General features: G+C 34.1%; 1 protein-coding gene across 1 annotated transcript; it reads left to right on the plus strand.

Moving 5' to 3' along the window:
- Positions 1–1,840: 1,840 nt before the first annotated feature.
- Positions 1,841–3,034, plus strand: LOC112778308 (uncharacterized). The gene is made up of 2 exons (XM_025822641.1): positions 1,841–2,339; positions 2,418–3,034. The coding sequence occupies exons 1-2, from the start codon at positions 1,841–1,843 to the stop codon at positions 3,032–3,034; spliced, it is 1,116 nt and encodes a 371-aa protein (XP_025678426.1).
- The last annotated feature ends 13,321 nt before the right edge of the window (positions 3,035–16,355 follow it).

Raw genomic sequence — 16,355 nt, forward strand, 5'->3', positions numbered from 1 at the left:
TTAAAAAATAATAAATATTTTACTGTTCAAAACTACATCATTTTTATGCTCATGTGATAATAACGAAACATGCACCACCATAAATAATGAAATACATGGACAATTCTATTTTGTTTTACACTATTCATTGTCATAAGGACATACATGTCCATTGTGGCTTGGGTTTTTTTTTTTGTTATGGAAAGTGTTAACGTGTAACACCATGAAATGGAGGGAATAAAAAAATTTGCACTGCTATGGGTCAGATATAAAACACAAGTTGCGTTTTGTACTCGTTTATTTTTTTATTTTGAAATACACTAAATGTAGGTTACATTTTGGCATTTCTATTTTTTTTTTTTTTAGGCTAAACGCAGGTTGCGTTTTTTAAGCCAGAAAATTCAAAATTTTTTTTGAAACCCACAAAACGCAGGTTGCGTTTTGTTAGTGTCAGAAACTTTTTTTTGGAAGACCCAAAATGCAGGTTGCGTTTTGTACACAAAATGATATTTAAATCCACAGCTTTGCCTATAAATACGAAGTCCAATTTCATTCATCTTTATCTTCACTTCTCTTCTTATTCTTTCTTGTATAAAGTCCTTAGTGGTGTGCTTTTTTGGCAGATAACTGTGTCAAAAAATAGAGTTAGTTGAGGATGAAGTTATGGAAGGTGTTGCGAATTTGTGAGTATATTATAACGGTGAGGTTATACCAAACACACATGAAGGAGTGATTTTTATTTGTGAATGTTCGTTGTCATTTGCTATTCTATGTACCATGAGTTTTCTCGAGCTGCAAAATGGTCTATGTAATAACATTCAAAGCCACATTTTGAAAAGGGTGAGCAATCTTTTATACAAAAGTCCTGTGCAAGTATTTGGTGGGGTAATACAGTTTCAAATAATGTCCATCACTGACGATGCCAGTATGCAATAGATGTTGTATATTTATCAACAAACCCGATCTCACGTGCCGATCATAGAGCTGTACGTTGAGTTTGAACAGCATTCGGGGATGGGTACGGCCGACGACGAGGTCAATGTTGATGAACTCGGGGATATAGATTGGGAAGAAGGTAATAATGACAGCGAAGAGGAATTCGAAGCTAACTATGAAGTTGATGATGAAAATGATGACGGAGACTTGGCAGGCAATCCGGCGGTGGAAAATGAAGCAAATGCGATTGTAAGCCAACACCCGTTTGGTGTTCTGTCTTTTATGCGGACTCTAGATCTCGAAGCCATACATGCCCCGAAATTTCCTGAGTATGTGAATACGGGTATGTTATGATTATTAACTCAAGTTTCCTATAGTGCTTATTTTATTTGCCTTGTCTGACTGATGTTGGTGCGCATGTCGTAGGTGAAGGCAACGTTGCAGCGGAAGATGGCGAGTTTAGTGTCGGGATGGAATTTGGTTCGAGAGAGTCGGTGATATCTGCAATCAAAAACTACACCATCTATAGAGGAGTTGATTACACTGTGTATGAGTCTGGCCGCAGACATTCTATGCGAAATGCAAGGGGTATGGTGTAGGGTGCGACTGGCTTATCCAAGCTAGCTTGATTCGAAAAAAAGCTTGTTGGGAGATCAGGAGATACAATGGCAAGTACACATGCACTATGGGCACGATTTCACAAGATCATGCCAAGTTGGACTCAGACACAATTGCAGATGTCATTAGGCCGTTGGTCGAAGCAGACCCCTTGATAAAGGTGAAGTCTGTTATTGCAGAAGTTCAAGGCAGGTTCAACTACACTGTAAGTTACCGCAAGGCTTGGTTGGCAAAGCAGAAAGCTGTCGCAAAAGTTTTCGGTGATTAGAAAGTTTCTTATCAGACTCTGCCAGTATGGTTGAAAGCAATGGCAATGAAGATGCCAAGGTCTCGTGTTCAAATTAAAACGCTCCCCGTTTATCGTGAGAGTGAGGAGGTTCAAGGTGTAAGAGTTCTGCACCGCAATTTTTGGAGCTTCTATCCGTTTATTGTAGCATTCAGACACTGCAAGCCACTGGTGCAGGTTGATAACACGCACCTGTACGAAAAATATAAAGGTGCACTTCTGGTAGCAGTTGCACAAGATGGGAATCAAAACATTGTGCCTATTGCATTTGCGATTGTCGAGGGCGAGACAACAGGCGTATGGGAGTTTTTTTTAACCAATTTGTGGAGATATGTTGTTACCATTGATGGTGTGGGTATTATTTTTTACCGCCATACCTCCATCGACGCTGCAATAGCTCGCAGTAACGGTGCATGGTCACCACCAAGGGCGTGGCACATGTACTGCATCAGGCACATTGGGTCCAACTTCTTAAGGAGGTTCAAGGCTCCATATTTACATAAACTCATGGTGAACACAGGTATTTCAACTCGCTGTTATGGTTCTATTCATAGTAAATTTATGGCATCTGCTTATAATTAAATGGTTTGTTCAACAGGCTATTCTAGGATGGAGCAGGAGTACAACAAAAACTACCAAAGACTTAAAGAGTGGGGTGAGGCATATACTCAATGGTGCGATGAGATTGGTGTTGAGAGATGGGTGTTGGCATTCGATGGTGGTCATCGTTGGGGACATATGACGACAAACTTGTTAGAGTGCATAAATTCTGTCTTGAAGGGTGCACGCAACCTTCCTGTGACTGCCCTTGTCCGGTCAACTTTCTATCGACTGAATGAATTGTTCACTCGGAAGAGTACTGAGGCTCATGAGTGTATCCGCAACGGATTCACGTATTCAGAATTTGCAACGAAGAGAGTTGAAAAAAGCTTCCGACGTGCAGGAAACATTGTGGTCAACCAGTTCGACAGGCGTAACGAGATGTTTGAAGTTCGAGAAATGCAAGATGGTACCATTTACACTGTTAACCTTGCGCAACGACACTGCGACTGTGGCCATTTCCAGGTCGAGCGACTGCCATGTCGCCACGTGCTTGCATGTTGCACCAACCAGCGTCTTGACTGGCAAGTGTACGTGCACGATGTGTACAAGATGTCTGAAATTTGCAAGGTGTATAGAGGCGAGTTTGTTTTGATGGGTGACCCATCTACGTGAGATAGATACGAAGGAGCGAAGGTGATCGCCAACTGGACATTAAGGCTCGCGACAAAAGGAAGACCGAAGTCAACTCTCTACTTGAATGAGATGGATTTGCGGGATATGCATGGTCCTCGCCGGTGCACTATTTTTCATTATAAAATACTGACGATTAATTATTAATATTAGACAGTATTATTTATTTATTATTAAAAAATATTAATAATTTATTATCATTATCCTACACAGTATTTTATTATTATACTACCCATGATAACAATTTTTTTCATCAGACTTAAGCATTATAATACTGGCTAATAATAATAATAATAATAATAATAATAATAATAATAATAAAAAAAATTGTTTGTTAAAAAATAAATAAACAAAATCCCAATAAATATATTTACTTATCATAAAATTTTTAAAAAAATTACTTACCTATTAAGAATGATCCAAGTACTCAATAATGTGATCTTCAAGTCTAGTAAAATTACGAACCATTTTTTTAAGAACCAAATCAACCTAAGCTTTCTATTCTTCTTCTTCCTCCCACAACCTTCCTCACACAACACTCTTCAATCTTCCGTATTAACCTCACACAACACTCTTCACCCTTCAGTAACTCCTCTCTCTGTGTTTTGTGTTTTTATACATTCCACAACACTCTTCTCCAACACGTGGCGTGCATGCAACTGGGAAGAGTGCCAAACGCAACCTGCGTTTTGGCTTGGCCAGCTGCCAAACGCAGCTTCCGTTTTTCGAGTTCCAACATGGTCAACAAGCAGGTCCAGTCTGCATGCAGGGGACAGGGACACGTTTCGAGTCCTCAATCTGCTTCCCTGCCAATCGAAAGCTACGTTTTGCAGGTTGTTGCAACTTTTTGATTTTGGATTCACGCAGAACGTATCCTACGTTTTGCAGGAGACTAAGCTTTTTTGGTTTCAGGTGATGCAAAACGTAACCTGCGTTTTGCAGGTTACTAACTTCAACAGATCCACATATGTGGAATACACCCCCAAATCACAATATATTTACACATTTCCATCATTACTTCCATTCTTAAATTAATTTCTAGTCCATTGTTTACTATTTTAAAAAATTTAATTAGTACTTTTTTTCCAAAGATTAATTAGTCTAAATTCAACATCTCCAAAAATCTAATTATCATTTTATTTTAAATAAAAAAATTAAATAATAAATATCTAAAGTCTAATATCTAATTATTAATAAGAGTATTAAATAAGATTAATTTAATTAATTTTTTAATATTTTAACATTTTAAGTAAGCAGTGAATTTGCTTTTTTTAATTTTATGTGTGATTTGAATGTAAAAATTTATTTGCAATTATTTTTATGAGAATTTAATAGTTAAAAATAATTAAATATTTGGCAGATTTAATTAAATTATTATTTAATAATTTTTTATTATTAATTTTATATAAAGATAAATACATATAAATTTTTATTTTTAATTCATTTTTTTATATTAAATTAAAAAAATACTATTCATATACTAAAATTAACTAATAATATATTTATATATAAATATATATATAATTTAATTTATTTTTAATATATATATTTATATTCTAATACATATTTTATACTACACCTAACATATAGTCGTAAATTAAATGGCATAAAAATTTAGTGTGCGAACTTTTAAAACAATAAACGCGACTAATTATCAAATACACTAATTTTATCGGCAGAGATCAAATCCCACCGTATCGTTAAAGGACAAAGTGAACTATGTCCCTATAACACTATAAGTATAACACCTCAAAATTTTAATTTCCCCTAATAAACATTTTTAAAGAAGTTGAGGATTTTTTTTTTCCAGATCTTGATGGATATCAGCACCAACTTCCACTTAAATTTTATATCAAAAAAGAAAAAGACTGATGTTAATTTATTTTAATTATTTATTTATTTATTTTTTACTTGATGTGTGTATGATTATTCTGTTTAATTTTTTGATCTAATAATTATGGAGGCTATAGCATAGCCTGTGATGATTATTTAATTATAACACATTTAGAATTTTTTGCTATTGCATGCATCATTTAAAATAAGCTAGTGTTGTCTATCTAGGAATGTGGCTGTTATTAATTAATTAATTAATTAATTAAAATATTAAAATTTGGAAATAAGAACATGTTTTGGACTTTCACTAAGAAAGCAAAACAACAAAGACCAGAAGACCTGTCAGTCAACAAGGTTAAACAGTGATTCAACTACTAAGGTCTAAGATCTAAAGACTAAAGAGAAGAGATTTGGGTTTGTGTGTAAAAAAGCTAAGCTACCATCAAAGGGACCTCTCAAAGCCTCATCCCAAGGCCACTGACACATAATACAGTCAATCACTAAACTCTAAAATAACCACATACTTCTCCTTTGGAAAAGTCTTACTATTATTGCATTACATGTCACTCTATTTAGTATTTAGACATTGTTGCACAATAATAATACAAAGGTAAACCACTGTTTTACCGTTTCAAAAATGTTAATTTTGGTTAAACAGTTTTTAAATAAAAAAGGTACTCATGATTTCATTTTAACAAATTTGTCATAATTTTGTGATCTTTTCAAAATTACAAATGTTTTTCTTTCTTTTAATGATTTTTTGTCTAAAACACCACATTTTAGGTGTCAAAATAATAATTTATCAAAAATCAAAACTAATACTTAAATCATTGATTAAAAAAGAATAAAATATCTCTATTTTAAAATAATATTTTCCACTTTCTAATCTAGCTATCATAAAATGTGAAATACGTATTAGGTCTTTCATTTATTATTTAATAGGATAAATTAAAAAATAAAAAAGTATATATATAACACAAGTTTTACTTTTTAGAAAAAGGGAATGTGCACAGTGAAGAAACACTGATGTTCTGCGAGTTTGAACCCTTCTTTTGCAACCAAAATCATTATTTGTCTTCATTAAAAGCCCAACCTGGGTGGAAAATCGCTGTCCTCGCATCATCTTTTATTAGGATTTTTTCAAAAAAGATGTCTCTAATCTACAAAACGCCTTCATAATAATCCAAACTTTATTTGTAAGATGTGGCCCTGTTGAGTTGGTTTCATTGCATTTCGTACACTTTCCACTCATACTTTCTTTTAATTAATTAATTTCTTTTATAAGAATAAAAAATATTTGACTATCCAACTGAGTTTATATATACTTCCAATCAGTGTGCGGCGTTGTTGTGGTATATACCCATAAACTTAGGAGTAAATGTTCTTTTTTTTTTTTTTTGTCTTTGACTGTTTATTCAAATAACAAAACATTTTTTAATAATTTAAAAATTCCTAATCGATACCTAATAAATTAAGTAATTAATTTAAACGATTTTGTAAATGACAAATTATTGATATATTAGAATCCATTTAATTCGATAACAAATATTATTTAGACTAATTAATTAAATAATTAAAAATTAACTAATAAACTTTAAATTATAAAAAATATTTTATCTTTCGAATAAATAATAATAAAAAAAAAACATTTACTCCAAACTTATCAAATTCTACCTGGTTTCTTTCCAAAGCCAAACATGGACATGTAGTGGCCAACTTCTTTCTATTATTTCAACATCTTGTAACCAAGTAGTGGAGAGGAATAGAAGATTCTCGCCATAAAAGCTATCCACTTCTCCATTGTGATGATTATCTTTGCTCCCAACTACACTAGGTGATCAATAAGAAATGCAGTCAGCTGTAGTTAATTTCAGCTTCTTCTTTTTTTTAATTTTAAAAAAATATAAATTCAAATGATCATTAAAACTTCCAAAATCTAATAACAAAAATACATTAGAAATTTTAAAAAATCTAAAACTAAATAATAAAAAATATCTAAAATTGTTGTAAAGTTATTTTAAAGATTCATTTTAAAATTTTTTAAATTATTTTAAAAATTTTTACATGTAACAAAAATAAACATCCAAAACCTTTTTGAAGAAACGTGAATTCAAATTATCATGAAAAATTATCTAAACTTAATAAAAAAAAATCCAAAAAAAAGACATCTAAAATTAAATAATAACAAACATCTAAAATGACAAAATTATTAAAGATTCATTTTAAAAATTCTCTAATCATTTTAAAAATTCGAAAAATTATTTTAAAATTTTTGAAATTATTTTAAAAATTCCTAAAAAAGAAACATCTGAAGCGTAACAAAAATAAATATTCAAAACCTAAAAAAATGAGATTTTCGCAATCTTTTTTAAATTTTAAAACCTAACAAAACAGATATTTAGTAAAATATTGAAAATAGAACATCCGAAAATTAAAGAAAAGAATTATCTATAACTATTTGCAAAATCATCCAAAACCCAAAAAGAAGAAACATCCAAAATATAAGAAAAAGAAACATCTGAAAATTAAGAGAAAGAAACATCCAAAACTAATAAAAAGAATCATCCAAAACTAAGACCTTGGTACGTTTGGATATGGTGCGGCATTGCTTCATTCGCGAGAGGGGGAGCGGCAGGAGGGCGCTACTACAGCGGACCAAGGAAGGGCAATGCTGTGTCGGAGGAGGGAGGGCGTGTAACACCCTACCACATAAAACCTTATGCTGCAGTCATAAGTCAGAAGTGGCGAGGCATTACGACATCTAAAAACAAAGTACATACGTATATTTGAAAGGTAATAATATAGCTAGGAGCCTATAAAGAAAGATGACAGAACAAATAATCGCATCACGCTCGAAAACGTCAAAGATATACAAAGGCGACTGAAATATATATATATATATAATTCAAAAGGAGATACATAACAATACTAGTCTCGATCTACAAAGACAAGGTCGGTTAGAAAGTATAATACAGCCCAAAAAGATACAAAATATAAAATATTTCTCTAAAGTCAACATCTAAGAGGGACATACAATTACAATATACAAAAGTGGAGAACAACATCTAAATATATAATGAAAACCCAAAAGACAATCTTCGCTTCTAAAAAAAAACTGGCATGCTCAACGAGGTGCATTACGTCCTATATATATAAAATTAAGAATTTTCATAATGGGTGAGAATATCATCCTTTTTGGTTCTCAATAGGGTAATAATTCCAAATGGAGATAATGTAAAAAGATACGAACCTACTAGGCAGTTCTGATCTAAACTCCAATCATTCAAGGTTCAAACTTAGGGTCCTTTCTGTCCAAACAGGATAAAGTTACTAAATCTCAGTCCTTGTCAACTATCTCTAATCTCAATTCTTTTCAACACTAAGTTATTAATCCTCTCAGTATCATTATTGTTCATTCTAGTATTAAGCCCTTTCGGCTTTATCAGTCTCTAACAATTAATATTAACAACATTCAGTCTCAATAGTATCAATTAACATCATTTATCTCAACAATATTAGTAAATCTCAACGGTCTCAATACAAGTTGTCAATTATATTAGTACTCTCAATTTCTTAACCCAGAGCAAGTGGAGTGAACTACAACCCTTACATCTATTCAGGAAATTCCAATCTCAACCCGAAACAAGTGGGACGAACCACAACCCTTGCATCTCCTAGGGAGTTCCAATATCATTCAATCTTCAATTAGCATCATTCAATCATTCAATCATTAACATTTCATTAAGAACAGCCATCAGCGTTACCGTCCCTAGCATAAAAGATCTCTCTGTTATGCAAACACAGACAAGACAATACAAGAAATACACAGATAAGGAGAACATATACAACAATTAGATCAAATAGCATATAGGTATAATTAATCAAGAAGGCAAACCAACAAGATGCACACCAAAATAATACACACAAATACAAATGATGCATGTCTGTCCTCTAGCCAATGAGCTCATCTGTCGGTTATACAGCCAAATCCGACACATTCGAAAGCTAACCCAGATATAGAATACCACAACACAAAGCAAGTGGGACAAACTTCAACCCTTGCATCTTACCTAGGTGGTGTTTACAAATTTCAACCCAGAGTAAGTGGGACAAACCACGATCCTTGTATTTTACCCAGGTGTCTCAAACCTTTACCCGGAGCAAGTGTGACGAACCACCATCCTTGCGTCTTACCCAAAAAAGTGTTTAACCGTTTAACCCGGAGCAAGTAAGACAAAGCTACCACCCTTGCATCTTACCCAGATGCCTCAATTATTAACCTGGAGCAAGTGGGACAAATTCGCAACTCTTGCATCTTACCCAGATAATCAACCATATTCATAGTCTTTAATCAAATTCACAAGTTATTAGATTTATTAATCTCAGTTCTTTATCAATTATTTCAATTCTATTAACTTGCAAGTGGGATAACACTTATACCTCGCTATAAACAGATATGAAATTAATACACAAGCAGGATATCATCCAGACCTTGCCAATCTGGCCAATTAGGCCATACTCAATCTTTATCAGTGTCTTTTAGTAATTTCATAAGTTATTAAACTCCTTAGCCTCCATTTCTTTATCAATTTATTAAACAATCGATTCATTAATCTCAATTCTTTATCAAATAATCAATTCTGACACGTGAGTGGGATGAAACTACCGTCTTCACTGCAGGTAGGATAAACCACTGTCCCCACAATCATGTCATCTGGTTTAACTAAGCATTTATTCAAGAATAGTTCAATTTAATTTATTTCCATGAACTCACACTCATTTCCGAGTCCAAAAATTAGGTATTGGACCTTAATTGGGGGTTATGAAAGGTTACAAGCTTGCTGGAAAAGCAAATAGTTAAAAGCAGAGTTTAAGTGTGAAAACAGGACTAGTGCGTACACATCCACCCGAACGCAATTCCCAACTTGTGCGTACGCATAATCCCTGTGTGTACGCACAACTTGTAAAATTTCTAGACATGCGTATGCATACCCCTCATGCATACGCATGATGAATGAACTCTTTGACGGTTTAGAATTTCCTCAAATGAATGAATTCTGGTTGTGAAGTGTAGTTTCCAAACCAATCAAGAATCCTTTCATACAAAAATTTAGGTTGTCACATGTACAAACCCCAAATAAGAATTAACCGGAGTATTTGAACTCCGGGTCGTCTCACGAAGAATTACAATGAAGTGATCAATTATTGGCTATGAAAATGCAAGGGGGGTTTGATTTTATAAGAGGACAAGAAAATAAATGACAAGAAAAGTAAAGAGAGCAATTAAAGAAAGCAAGTGATAAAGAGAGATATTCATGGCAAAGATTGAGATAATAGGTTTTCTATCCTAGTCATGCAATGATTAATTCATCTTATTTAGTTAACTCCAACAAATAGGGAGAATGTCAAACAAGACTAATCAATCATACCATAATAATAACAAGAATTTATCTTATTACGTCATCTCCAACATTGGAAGAAGGTATCATATTATCTTCCATGAGAGAAAGTCTAATAAGACTAGCTAATCTCAATCCAAAAGTCCTAATCAACTTACTAATTGAATTAGCAAAAGATTAGCGTCAATGGAAACAATATTAGCTAACAACTCTAGATCACCAATATAAGTTGGGTTTTCATGACTCAAGATTGCCCAATTACTCTTTCCAAGCCAAGAATGCTCAAAATCTACTCTAAATCCCAACCAAGCATTTTGTCAAACACTTGGTGGGTAACAAAGGAAAGCATAGTAAATGAGCAAGAATATTAAAATCTACTAACTACCAATTGTAAGAAAAGTAAATCAACAATCCAAATCATCAATTAAAAGAACATCAACATTAAATTTCATTAAATGTAAACAAGATCCAACAAGTGTTCATCAACATTAAAGAGAGCAAAATAAGAAAATGACTAGAGAAAATAAGAAGATTAAGACAATAGAACACTAAAATATAAAGAGAATTGAAATCAAAACAAGAATTGAGAGAGAAATTTGAGAATGATTAACCTAACTCTACCCTAATTTCTATCCTAAATCTAGAGAGAGGAGAAAGCCTCTCTCTCTCTAGAATTCTCTCCTAAAACATGATGAAAACTCAACTATGACTACTTGGTTCATTCTCCCCTCAATACTTGGGTTCAATAGCATCATAAATGAGTTGGATTGAGCCCAAAATGAGCTGCAAAATCGTTGGGGGCGATTTCATTAAAGTGGACCCACGAGCAGCATCGGCGCGCGCGCGTACATGGCGCGTGCGCGCCCCTATGCGTCAGACAACATATGACAAATTTTATATCATTTTGAAGCCTCAGATGTTAGCTTTCCAACGCAACTGGAACCGCCTCATTTGGACCTCTATAGCTCAAGTTATGGTCGTTTGAGTGCGAAGAGGTCAGGCTTGACAGGTTTACGGTTCCTTCATTTCTTCATGAGTTCTCCCACTTTGCATGCTTTTCTCCTCATTCCTTCCATCTAATACTTGCCTTATAAACCTAAAATCACTCAACAAATACATCAAGACATCGAATGAAATTAAAGTGAATTAAAATCACCAATTTTAGGGCCTAAAAAAATATGTTTTCACATTTAAGCACAAATCAAGGGAGAATTGCAAAATCATGCTAATTTATTGAATAAATGTGAGAAAAATTGATAAAATCACCCAAATTAAGTACAAGATAAACCATAAAATCAGGATTTATCAACGCATGAGCATTGTTACCCGTTTTGTTTCGTGCACACGCACTATAGTATACGTGAGCACGCTTACCATAAATTTTGGTTTTCAACAAATTCTCATAATTTAGTTTAAAATACAAATTTTTAATCATTTATAACTTCCTCTATAAAATTTAGTTTTCTATCATTCTTAAATCATTTTAAAACTCTCATCACCACCTTTAATTTAAGAAAAAATTTATTGAAATCCAAACTCCGAGCACCAAGTTATGACTCGTCGAAATTGCTCAAAAACTCATTTGTTTTACCAAATACTGCACAATACTCATTTTCAGAAATTCTCAAATCCAACTTGGTTCAAATCACTGAATTACCATTTCTAAATATGCTAAACACTCAATCATCAAGTCTCAATTATTCAAAGCTTAATCACAATAATTTTAACTCATTTAACATCGTTCATTAACTATATTCACTCACAACCTTATGCACAACACTCATATATCCAAATCTTCATCAATCCAACAACAATTCACTCATGACATATTCATTACTTACCATGACTAGGGGGTGGCAAAATGGGTCTGATGAGCGGATATTTTATACGCTTTTTGACATCACTTTCATATAGTTTTTGTTATGTTTTACTTAAGTTTTATCAAATTTTCATAGATTTTAGTGCAAAATTCACATTTTTGGATTCTACTTTGGGTTTGTGTGTTTTTATGCAATTTTAGGTATTTTCTGGCTGAAATTGAGGAGTTGGAGCAAAAGTCTGATTCAGAGGCAGAGAAAGCACTGCAGATGCTGTCAAGATCTGACCTTTGTGCACTCAAAGGAGCTTTCTGGAGCTACAGAAGTCCAAATGGCGTGCTCTCAATGGCTATGGAAAGCTAACATCCAAGACTTTTTAGAAATATATAATAATTTATATTTGCTTCAGAATTGAAGGCCCAAAACTGGCGTTCAGTGCCAGCCACTAACCCTATTCTGGCATCCAACACCCACAAGGAGGTGACCAACATCCAACGCCCAAAAGGGGTCCCTAGCCAGCATTCAACGCCCCCTAGGGAGTCCTAGCACGTGGTTTACTCCTTCGCTCAGCCCAAACACTCACCAAGTGGGCCCCAGAAGTGGATTTTCGTACTAATAGACTATTTTATCATATTTCTGTAATCCTTAGTAATTAGGTTTGTATATACAGGAGAAGATCACCCTTGTTTAATATCTTCTTCCACCGCTTTACATGTTTTTACATTGTTCTATGTACAGTATGAGCCACTAAACCTCCTAGGTTAAGGTTAGGAGCTCTGGTGAGTTTTATGGATGAATAAAAGTACTACTATTCTATTTCAATTCGTGTTTGATTCTCTCCTAAGATGTATCTTCGTTCTTCGACCTTATGAATGAGTTGAACCATCACAAGTTATCTCTATTCTACATGGGTTCAGCGAGCATCTTTCATCGGAAATCAATGAACCACTAGCTTGAGGATACATCTCTTAGACGACTAATCCACGACTTCGTTGGGGACATCCCGAGACATCAGTTCAACCGAGGTATGGGGAGATTAGGGTCTTTGTGGTAAAGGCTAGAACCAAGGCGCATCATTCTCTAATCTGGAAGATTCGACCTTATCTGTGGCATTTTGAGTAGGATCACTAAGGAAATGAACTGTAGGAGCTTCACCCTCATTCAGACTGGATGCGCACTAAACCTGGTGTTCAGCCTAGAGGAAGATTGGCGGCCGCTCAAACCGGCGTTAATCACATACAACCTGCTATAGAAGAAATTATTCACAGTTAGAGTAGATAGTAAGAAAGCATTGATCCAGAAGAGCAAAGCATCTCCGAAGCCTTAACCATCTTCTTATCATTAGATTCACAACCACTGAGTAACGTTATCTCTATTTTACTTTTATGCGTTTAAATAACTACACAACTTTTCGATTTGCCTGACTAAAATTTACGAGATAACCACTGTTTGATCCAAGCCGACAATCCTCGTGGGATCGACCCTAACTCACCTCAGGTATTATGTGCACTTGCTGGTTTAGTTGTGTGAAGTTAAATTCCACGCACCAAGTTTTTTGGCACCGTTGCCGGGGATTGTTCGAGTTTGAACAAACTAACGGATTATTTTGTTGCTTAGATTAGGTATTGTCTTTAATTTTGTTTGAGTTTTTTATTTTCTTTTTCGAAAAAATTAAAAATTTTTCAAACATCTTTACTTTTCTTTATTAATCGTTATCTTTTGTTTGAGTCTTTTGTTCTTGTTCTTGTTAGAGTTCGAATTCTTTAGTCTTTTTCCAAAAAAATTTCAAAAATAGTGTCTTTTATTTGAATCTAGTGTCAAATCTTAGGTTTTGTGTCCACTGTATGTTCTTTAATTGCTTTGATTTTTCGAATTTGTTCTTGATGTTCTTCTTGGTCTTCAAGTTGTTCTTTTTTTTCTTTTTGTTTTGATCTTTAAAATTTTTAAGTTTGGTGTCCTCTTGTGTGTTTTTTTTTTTAAATTTTCGAATTCTAGTGTCTTTTAGATCTAAAAATGTTAAGTTTGGTGTCTTTTTGTTATTTTTCTCTTTCTTTATTAAAGTCAAAAATAAAAATTTTAAATATCCTTTCTTATTTTTTTCTTAATTTTCGAAAATCTTGCATATTTAATTTCAAAAATTTCAATTTAGGTGTTTTCTTGTTAGTCAAGTCAAAATTTAAATTTTAAAATCATATCTTTTTAAAATCCTTTCAAATCTTGTCTTTTAATTTGATTCTTAACCTTCTTTTAAAATTTAATTTTCAAATCTTTTTAAATTTAAAACTTATGTTTCATAACTTCTTGATCTTATCTTGTTTCCAATTCACAATTCAAATTTTAAATCCAATTTTCAAAATCTTATCTTAGCATTAATTCAATTTCAATTTTCAAAATTTTTTTCAAATCTTATCTTATTTTCAAATCTGTCTTAATTAGTTACTTGTTTTCTTTTTCTTCTTTTTCAAAACTTCCTAACTAATTCATCTCTCTTCTATTTTCGAAAATCTCCCTTCTCTTTCTCTCTCTCCTTTTTTGAATTATACCTTCTAATTTTCAAATATTTTTAATTAATTAATCTTTTATTTTTGAATTTAATTAATAAATAAAAATAAAAACAAAAATAATCTAATTCTATTTTCTCTTTACTTCTTTCTTCTTCCTTTCTTTCACCATGAACCCAAATGGGAATGAACAGTTCAGAAGAACTTTGGGATCCTACATATCCCCCAGTCCTGACTTCTATAGGAGAAGTATTAGTGTACCTCCCATTGGAGCAAGTAACTTTGAGCTCAATCCTCAACTTATTACTCTGGTGGAGCAAAACTGTCAATACTCTGGACTTCCATAGGAAGAACCCACTGAGTTCCTAGCCAACTTTTTACAAATTGCTAACACAGTACACACTGAGGGAGTAGATCAGGACGTTTACAGACTGCTACTCTTTTTCTTTGCTGTAAGGGATCAAGCAAAGAGGTGGTTAGATAACCAACCCAAATCTAGCTTTAAAACATAAAAGCAGCTAGTAGACAAGTTTTTGAATCAATACTTTTCCCCAAGGAAGTTGACCCAGTTAAGGCTGGATATTCAAGGCTTCAAGCAAGAGGACAGTGAATCTCTTCATGATGCTTGGGGGAGGTATAAGAGAATGCTCTAGAAATGCCCCACTGAAATATTTTCAGAATGGGTGCAATTAGACATCTTCTACTATAACGTTACAGACATGGCCCGAATGTCTTTAGACCACTCTGCTGGTGGCTCTATACACATGAGGAAAAATCTTGAGGAGGCTCATGAACTTATTGAGACAGTTGTCATGAACCAGCATCTGTACTCGAGTGATGAGACTTCCATAAAAGGAGAGGTTAAGGCAGTATTTACTGAACCTAACCCTCCAGAACAGGATGGCCCATTGACTCAGCAACTACATGCCCTTGCCCAGCAATTGATGAAATTGCAAAAGGCTTTGAGAGAAACTCAGGCTTCCAACAGGAATGTAGAAGCCCAGCTGAGTCAAAGAAGGCAACAGTTATCTAAGCAGATAACAGAAGAGTGTCAGGCCATTCAACTGAGGAGTGAGAAATCATTAAACACCCAACCTCAGTGCAACATGAGATCAATAGAAGAAAAACTGACAGAGGGATACCAGACTATTGCCCAAGACATCTCTAAGGGCATTGAATGCCTAAAGAGGAATGTCATTGGTGTTCAACGCCAATAAAGGGTATCCACCCTAGTGTTGAACGCCCAAATGAGAGCAGCAATCTTGGCGTTCAATGCTAAGAAGAGGGACCCACTCTTGGCATTGAACGTCCAACAGGGGACAGTGTTCCTAGCGTTGAACGCCAGGAAGGGGGCAGCAACAAGGGCATTGAACACCCAAATAAGGGTAATCAGACATGTACAAGTGCTGATAACACCCCTTATAAGTAAGTTGGTAACCCCACTTCCAATACATTAGGCACTCCGCCTACATCAACTAAGATTGATGAGTACAAGGCCAAGATGCCATTTTCTCAGAAACTCCATCAAGCGGAAAGAGATAAACAGTTTGTCCGCTTTGTGGATTATCTCAAAACACTAGAAATCAAGATCCCTTTTGCAGAGACTCTTGAACAGATACCTTCTTATGCTAAGTTTATGAAGGACATCTTAAGTCATAAGAAGGATTGGAGAGAGGCAGAAACAGTCCTCCTCACTAAAGAATGCAGTGCAGTCATTCAAAAGAGCTTACTAGAGAAACTTAAGGATCCTGGC

Source organism: Arachis hypogaea, chromosome 19, assembly GCF_003086295.3.
Source record: "Arachis hypogaea cultivar Tifrunner chromosome 19, arahy.Tifrunner.gnm2.J5K5, whole genome shotgun sequence".
Classification (NCBI taxonomy): domain Eukaryota; kingdom Viridiplantae; phylum Streptophyta; class Magnoliopsida; order Fabales; family Fabaceae; genus Arachis; species Arachis hypogaea.

Coding starts and splice junctions, on each gene's coding strand:
- LOC112778308 (XM_025822641.1), top strand. CDS start 1,841: ATGGCAATGAAGATGCCAAGGTCTCGTGTTCAAATTAAAACGCTCCCC. Junction 2,340..2,417: donor TAAACTCATGGTGAACACAG/GTATTTCAACTC, acceptor TTTGTTCAACAG/GCTATTCTAGGATGGAGCAG.